The sequence below is a fragment of the Chrysochloris asiatica genome, unplaced genomic scaffold (assembly GCF_000296735.1).
Source record: "Chrysochloris asiatica unplaced genomic scaffold, ChrAsi1.0 scaffold00041, whole genome shotgun sequence".
Classification (NCBI taxonomy): domain Eukaryota; kingdom Metazoa; phylum Chordata; class Mammalia; order Afrosoricida; family Chrysochloridae; genus Chrysochloris; species Chrysochloris asiatica.
In genome coordinates this window covers 21,183,492-21,191,714 of record NW_006408559.1, presented here as the reverse complement: position 1 = coordinate 21,191,714, position 8,223 = coordinate 21,183,492, and the positions used below count along the sequence as shown (strand labels likewise).

The window sequence follows — 8,223 nt, the reverse complement described above, 5'->3', positions numbered from 1 at the left end:
GCAAGATTGGTGGTTCAAGCTCACCAGCTGCTCCTAGGAAACCCTAGGAAACAAGGTCGTTAGGGGTCAGAATCGACTCGATGGCACTTAACAATTGCTATAAAGGCATGAAGTGCCTGGCTTAACAAAATTTTATAGGTGTGCTTAGTTTTAGAATGAAGAATCAAGGGGAAATCCCCACTGACTAGTTTTCCTCTTTTCCAGGGGTTCTGGAATGATGCTGATAAGATTTTATTGTTTCAATTTTGCTAGTCGTATTGATTGTGATTGTCAAAACTGTAATTGTAGAAGATATGTAGCTAAAAGGAGGAAGTTGTTGTTGTTAAGTGCCGTTGAGTCAGTTCTGACCCATAGCAACCCTGTATTGGGTTTCGGAGGAGCAGCTGGTGAGCTTGAACCGCTAACCTTGCAGTTCAAACGGCTTTGCAAAAGGAGGGAGTAGTTATCCTTTATTTCAGGAACAGATAATCCCAGGACCGTTTAGAAGGAATGTAGACAACCTCACTCTCACTAACAGGAGTGCAGATTGGATGCAAGGAGCTCTATTCTGTCCTATATGTAATCTATACACCGAGGTTATATAACCCTTTTGGCTTCCCCATAATATATAGAAACCGAGAGATCAAGCGAGGCAGCTGGGCGAGGCAGAGTCCCCAACCCTCTAGGATAGCAGGGCTGAGAAAGTGGCGTTTATTGAGGGCGCTGAGAGCGCAGTTGCTGAAGGTGGTGGTGGATAGTGCTGGGGACCCCAGCTCTACACTTGTGTCTTCCTCTGCTGGGAGGAGTGTCCTGGGCATAGGCACTCCCAGGCCCCCTCCTCTCTGCTCCGGATCAAGCAGTGGGCAGTGTGGGAGCCAGCAGGGCCCACGGACAAGATCCCTGCACAACTGTGCTCAGGTAAGTCCTGGTGTTGGGAGAGCAGACACCGCTGGAGAAGGGCGAAGGAATGGCAGGACGTCCCCCCAGACCCTCAGCTGGGTGGCAGACATGCCTCAAGAGTGGAGGTATCCAGCCCCGCCCCACCCCATAGGAGGGCAGGCTGGTGGGACCCCGAGTCAATTTATAAGCAGCGGCCTCAATCTACAGATCAGAAAGCAGCCCCCCAACCCCCCACCCCGCCCCAGCCATACAAATCGCCCTCTGACCCAGCAGAGCCCAACTTCCCACAGGTGGCCTGGGCACCAGAGGCTCACACACTGTTTATTACCTGACCGTACCCACCCCCCTTCAAGCCGGAGCAGGTCGCGCACCTACACGTTTGCGTTTATAGCCGTTTCACAGGGAACCCCAGGACCACATGGCCCAGGTCCCACGCCCACCAATTTTAGTTCAGCGCAGGACACACGCCTGCGGTTCTGAACTGACGCCCAGCCTGCGAAGCAGCAGCCGGGGGCTGGGGGCTGAGGTCAGATGCAGTCCCACTGGTACCTGGTTCAGAACCAGGAGGCTGACTGGATGGTCGCAGCCATGTGGCCGGTCTCCAATCCTTTGAGAACCCCAAGAGCTTCTTCTCAGAGTCTGAACCCTGGCTCAGAAGCTTGCAGTCCCCAGGTGGGTGGCAGCCATCGAGTGTCCTCACAGCTTCCGGTGCTCGAGACTTTGGTTACAATGCACTCCCTGGAAATGGCGGGGCTGCCCTGTGGGAAAGTCACCTCGTTGTCTGTCACGGCCCTGGCCACCTTGGGGCAGGCAGGAAGCACTGGGGCCACTGAGCCCTTGCACGCATGAGTCCCCTGGGACGGGTAAGGCTGGGGGGATATGCTGGCATGTCTTGTAGCCAGAACTTCGCTCAGAGCAGGAAGCAGACATCCCCACATGACAAAGTTTGGGGATCCCACAAGCAGGTCAGCTAACAATGTCACCCAGTGGCCAGCCTTCCACTCCTGGACTCTCCCACGCCCATGAAAGTGACAGCTCCTTACCACTGAGACCCCTGGAGATCATTTATTCTGGACCCATTGCCACCGCCACTCCCACCCCACCCCTGACAACCAACACACTGGACCCACCAGCACTATCCAGACGTCACTGTCTCCCAGCCCACTGGGCAAAACATAAGATAGTATTTACAAAAGCACAAGGAAAGTTCTATTGCAAGAAAAGGAAACAAATTAGACCAATGAAATCCCTGCAGACCCTCACGCTGCAGCAGGCAGAAAATCAAACCGTCAGGCTTCGTGACCACGCAGTACCACTAAGGGCCGACCAGAACTGACCCCCTTAAGTCCTTGGGTCCTTATGGGTCAGGAACGTGGGCGGGGCAGCTAGTGGTGACTCACTTAGGAACCTGAGGCACTTGGTCACGCACCTGCACGAAGTCACCAAGAAGACTGCTGCTCTGCTCCCTATCAGAAGGAGGCCCAGGCATCAGGCCGAGGAGGGCCGGCCCTTGCGGGGCACGGGTCCTGGGGGTGGAGGGCGGCCGCTCTGGGCCGTGGCGGCACCCCGTGTGTGGATCTGCATGTGCACCGTCAGGTGGTGGTTACGGTTGAAGGTGCGGCCACACTGCGGGCAGTGGTAGGGCCGCTCGCCCGTGTGGATGCGCTGGTGGCGGAAGAGGTCGGAGGGCTGGCGGAAGGCCTTGCCACAGTAAGGGCAGGCCGGCGAGCCCTGGCTGTGGCCGGTGTGCAGCCGCTGGTGCAGCATCAGACTCTTGCGCCGCTGGAAGGCGCGCAGGCACTCGCTGCAGTGGTACACCTTGGCCGCTGCGGTCCCCAGGCTCTGGCCCGCAGGCTCAGCGGGCAGCCAGCAGATGACCGGACCGGAGGCCACCACCTCGCCGGGCTCCAGGGCGGGCTGGGTGTCGCCCCAGTCGGGGGACGGGCTGCGGACCACAGCGGAGTCCTCTTCCGCGTGAGTCCGCTGATGGATGGTCAGGTTGATCTTCAGGCGGAAGCTCTGCCCACAGTCAGGGCAAGAGAAGGCCCGCTGCCGACGGCGAGGGAGGACACGCCGTGGCTCCCCGGAGGCCCGTGGCCTATCCCTCGGCACCGTCTCACTGTGATGCCGGCTGCGGCCCCCAGTTCTGTCCCGGGACCCTTTGGGGACTCCACACTTGGTCCAGCCTGGTGACTCTGACGGGAAACACTGCTCCGGCGTCAGATCGTCCTCGGATTGGGCTTCCGTCTTGATGATCACGTGACCGTCATCTGGCGAAAGATGCCATGATCCCTCGTGTATGCGAGGGTCCCCAGCAACACCGTGTGACCACCTGCACCAGGCTCTCGGTACCCACTCCTGCTTCAAACTCGGGATCTCCAGAGCCTACACATGGGCGGGTCCCACTTGATACCAGACCTTCAGCTAAGAGCTCATTCAGGTGGTCTTTCTGGAAGGAGACCACCTGTAAAGCTAGGGACCAGGCAACTACAGAGGCCTGGGATCAGACAGCGTGAGCAAATGGAGGTGGAGGACCCCAAGGGGACAACAATACTGTCAAGTGTCCTGGACAATGAGGTACTGACCAGTTCTAATGATTAGAGTAGTGAGTCTGTTGGGTCAGGGGTCACCCAGGAAAGCCTTGTAGTTGGGTGGGGGTGGGCTGTGTTCACCCACAACCTTGGTAAACAAACACCATAGTACCTACAGCTAGGAAGGGGTCCCATTGGGAACACTGCGCAATCTCTTGGAAGCCTTTTTGAGGAGCCCCAGCCCCCCAGTCCCCTCCTCTCTGCTTTCCAGGCCCCCAACATCCTGCTTTGTGCTCGCCCAGCCCCCAGCCCCCTGCTCTCTCTGCAGCCCCACCTGGGAAATTGTCTGCAATCTACTCTGCAGTTGACTCTGTGCCCTGTGCCCAGCGCTCTGTGAGCAACTTGCCAGGCCTGTGCCCATGGAAGGGACTGACATCAGGGGCTGGGCTACTGTGAAGAGGAAGCCATGTGATGCCCGGCTGCCGGGTCTCCGCACCACTGACCCAGGAGCCCTCACGTACAACTCATGGACCATTTTTACATTGTCCTGTAGCTACCGAACCACCAGGGTGTGTGGGTAACCCTCGAGTGCCTTTGAGAAGACACAGTGGTGTTCTCAAGCTTGGGGGTCTAGTCTTTGCGTCCAGGCGGCAGCAGAACTGCCCAGGGTAGAAACCCTGTCCAGGGGTCAGCCTGCTTTGCCAAGAGCACACAGGCCCAGACCTTCCAACTGTGTGATTTGGGGGTGAGGTGAGGCCGACAAGAGGAGAGACCCCATCTTCTCAGCAGCACCTTTCCAGCCAAGAGCAGGGTGGGGTGGGCAAGTCCCATTTCGACCCCTGACCCCCCAGGCCTGGGGCCCACTCTACTCCCTTGAGGGCTTTGGAAGCCCATGTGGGTGTACAATGGGGCAGCCCCTCCACTCACCTGGCCCCAAGTTGGGCATGGTCTCCCCAGGAAAGGAAGTGTCCGGCTCCTCACTATAATCTTCCTCCTGACTGATCGAGGACGAGACGAGGGTGCAGGCTGAGGGCTCTGTGAGAGAGAGTCCTGACAGGCCTTTCCTGGAGTGGGTCTGTCCCTCCCTAGCAGACCCTGCCAAAGAAAGGGAGGCCCTCAGCACCTGACTGTCACCCTCACAGCTCAGCACGGTGACAAGGTCTGGAGTACATGTGGCCCATATGTACTCCCGGCTGGGTCAGGAGATTCCTACAAATGTGACATCCCTCCATAAACAAGTGGAGGCGTCACCAGATAACCTGGGCAGGCCAGCCAGCCAGCCAAAGGGACAGGGGAGCAGCAGAGCTGAGGCACAAGAGTCCTGGGCTTGAGCGAGAAGACCAGGGTTCTGGGGTAGGCCCCATTTTTGTGTAAGAGGGACAGAAAATAAGACAAGGAGGACAGAAGCCAGAGTCTCTGGTAAGTCTTCAGAAACCATCCTAAGATACCATGCCAGACATCTGACCTGTGACTTATCATACAACCGGAGGCACGTCCCCACAATGGCCAGACTGGGGTGCCCAGCCCTGGATGTGCCGGAGGAGCCCACACCGAAGTGTCCTGCCCCAGGTCTCCCAGCCCCTCCCACTCAGTGGCACAGCCTATCTGTTTCCAACGAGGGATGCCCCGTGACACTCCCCTTCCCCATCCTGCTGTCTCCACTCACCGGTGCCCGATGCAGTAGGTATCACTCTTCTGTCTGAGGCTTGCTGGTGCCCAGCTGTCTGTGCTGCTCCGGGCTCCGGGTCCCGGGCCAGGCTGCTGGGGCTAGGTACATGCTCTGGGTCAGAAGGGAGACCTGGGGATGCAGATAAGGGATGGTGAGGACCACACGGAAGTCGGGGGAGTCTCACCACAACACCCTCTGGGGACAACTAGAGGCAGAGTCCCAGGGCCAAGGGGAATCAGACCAGGCACAGAGACCAGCCAGGAATGGCACTCTGGCCTGAAACTTTCTGTCCAAGAGACACTGGGCAAGTCACAACACAGCACAGACTCCGGACTCAGAACACCCAACAACGGCTCCCAAACCCAGCTCCTCTACCAGCTTGGTCGGATGGATTCTGATCAGAGTTCTGGGTGGGGTCTAGGAAGTATGTATTTTCAAAAATCACCGTGATAGTTCACAGACTAAGAAATGAAAATGGCTTTAAACATATCAAAAGACAGCCAACCACACTCAGAATGGGAGAATGTCATAGAAACCACACAAGTCCGTCTCTTCCCTTCTTAAGCTGAAAGCCCACAATTTGACAGCATTCTGGTGGCACTGCTGATGGACATACAAAAGGATACAAGCGCTAGGGAGGGGAACTTGGTGATTATTTTGCAAAATGATATAGTCACTTACCTGTTGGTCTAGGAATTCCAATGTTAGGAATCTACTCCAAAGACATACTAGCAAAAACACGAAGTGACTTATGTACAAACTAGTCACAGCAGCATTATTTATAGCAGCAAAGTACTTGGAATGGCCCCAATGTCCAGCAATGGGGACTGGGTAGACAAACAACAGTGTGTCTCAGAAATGCCATACAGGGTCACTGAGTGAGAACCATGTGGCTGGCACACAATAACAGCATTAAAGGCATCAAGGATGGAAATGATGTCTATGACTGTATCCTGCTAAAGAATTTTGATTTTGTAAACATAAAGTATCTTACATATTCAAAACACTAAATTAGAAAGAAAAAATTGACATCTCTAAAGATTTAAAAATAAACTGAAGCAAGTGAACTTAACTGCATACCATGGTGGTGACGGTAATCATTTCAAGTGACTTTAAAAGGTATTATTTTGTCTGTAAGTGCTGAGTGAAATATAACTTACTGAAATATGAGGGGACTTCAAAAAGTTTGTCAAAATTGGAATTAAAAGATAATAGAGATCTCAGACAAGATGGCAGACTAGGAAGACATACCACAGAGACCCTCCACAACAAAGGTGTTGTTAAGTGCCATCGAGTCAGTTCTAACTCATAGCGACCCTGTATAGGGTTTCCAAGGAGCAGCTAGTGAGTTTGAACTGCCAACCTTGTGATTCAAACCGACTTTGCAGTCCAGTGTTTTTCCCCACAGCACCACACTAGGACTCCATATTGGAGGCCAAATGAAACAGACACAGTGGATAATCCTCTTGGACTCAGGCAAACTCAGAGAGTCTCTAAGCCAGAGGAAGACCAGCAGGAAGCCTCGTAATCAGCCCCCCTGCCCCCCACCCCTGGTTCTTACAGACACTGAACCTAGCAACCTGAAGGACCTCCACGGACTACTTCCAGATTGGGTGCCTTGAACACAAACAACGCGTTGGCCTACAGGAACGCCGTATTGGGCTGGGATCTCAGCCTTCACATCCCTCTTCCAACCACCTCATGACTTCCTCGGTTGACAGGGTTTTCGCCGCTCTGGGTCCAACAACTGCACTCGTTCTTTATTTATTTTTTCTTCTTCCTCTCTTTCCCTTCCTTTTTTTAAAGCTTTTATTGTACATTGTCTAATAGTTTACATGAGAGAACATTCGTTTTGCACTCATCCTATCGCATTTTGTATTATTGCAATAATTGCAATCCCCTCCATGCATCACCGTTCAACAGGATTTGCTTCTATTCCCTGGTTTTGTTTTTGCTGTACACAAAAACACTCAGGAATATAAATAATCATTTAAACAACCAAAGGGCACATTCTGCAAGCCTGCCTCCTGGCCCTTCCCTTACTTTTTATCCTTTCTACAGCCACTTGTTTTTTTTCTTTTCTTTTTTTGCTCATTTCCACTCTCCTGTTTTCCTCTTAATTTTTCTTTACAACTCTCTGGTCTCTTTCTCTTTCTCATCTTCCTTCTTTCTTTTTAAGTTTTTTTTTCTCTCTCTCTCTCTCTTTTCTTATTTTTCTCTTATACAGCTTAATTTTCCTGTTTCTCTTTTCTCTTTTTAGTTATGTTCTTTGTTTCCTGTTGCTGATGGTTTTTGTGTCTTTTTCTCTCCTTTATTATATTCTGTTTTCACTGTTGTTTGCTTGTTCTGTTTTGTTTTCCTGTGTGTGGGATTGTGCCCAAACAGCTCAGCCATAAGGGTATTCTCTGCAGCTCCACCCACTGGGCCAGAGCCAACACCAGCACTGAAACCACCTGATCAATGATAGAGAGTAGCCAACAGCAGCCAGACCCACTGCAAGGGCAAAAACACATAACAATGCACACACTTCCATTCTCTAATCACATCCAGCAAGATACAGCTGGTGAGAACCTAAGACTACACCAACATACCATCATCAATTAAACACAAATACAATGACACCACAATGCCTTGGAGACAATTTTAGCTCACACAAAGAAACCTGAGAGAATGACTCTAACAAATGATCAAGATGCAAAGCCAAAAAAGGTAATGGAACTACCTGAGAAATTTTCAAAAGATGATACTTAGTTACATCCAATAGATTGAGAGGCAGATGAAGGAAAACAATATAGGAAAAGAAAACCTTCGAAGAATTCAGGCAAATACTACAAGAACAAACAGACAAAATGAATGCAAATTTTAAAACAATACAAAACCTGCAACTAGAAATCCAGAAGCTGAAGACTAATCTTTCAGAAACAAACAACACAGTGAACAGGCAAAGAGTAGATTCGTATCAATGGTGGGCCGAATTATTAAGCTTAAAGATAAATCTCTTTATACTTGTAAGGAAGAAGAAGAATCAGAAACTAACAGCACAGTGAAAGGACAAAGGAGTAGATTCGTATCAATGGAGGGCCAAATTAGTGAGCTTAAAGATTGTTGTTGTTGTTGTCAGGTGCCATCGAGTCGGAACCGACT

At 52.1% G+C, this 8,223-nt stretch overlaps 1 protein-coding gene across 1 annotated transcript in view; it reads right to left on the bottom strand.

Moving 5' to 3' along the window:
* Positions 1-2,367: 2,367 nt before the first annotated feature.
* LOC102827755 overlaps positions 2,368-8,223 on the bottom strand; it is a 33,257-nt gene continuing 27,401 nt past the window's right edge. The window contains exons 14-17 of the mRNA XM_006861293.1: positions 5,077-5,208; positions 4,338-4,505; positions 3,232-3,351; positions 2,368-3,149 (exon numbers count right to left, since the gene is read on the bottom strand). Of these exons, the coding sequence (XP_006861355.1) occupies positions 2,368-3,149; positions 3,232-3,351; positions 4,338-4,505; positions 5,077-5,208 (1,202 nt within the window). The remainder of the gene's footprint in view (positions 3,150-3,231; positions 3,352-4,337; positions 4,506-5,076; positions 5,209-8,223) is intronic.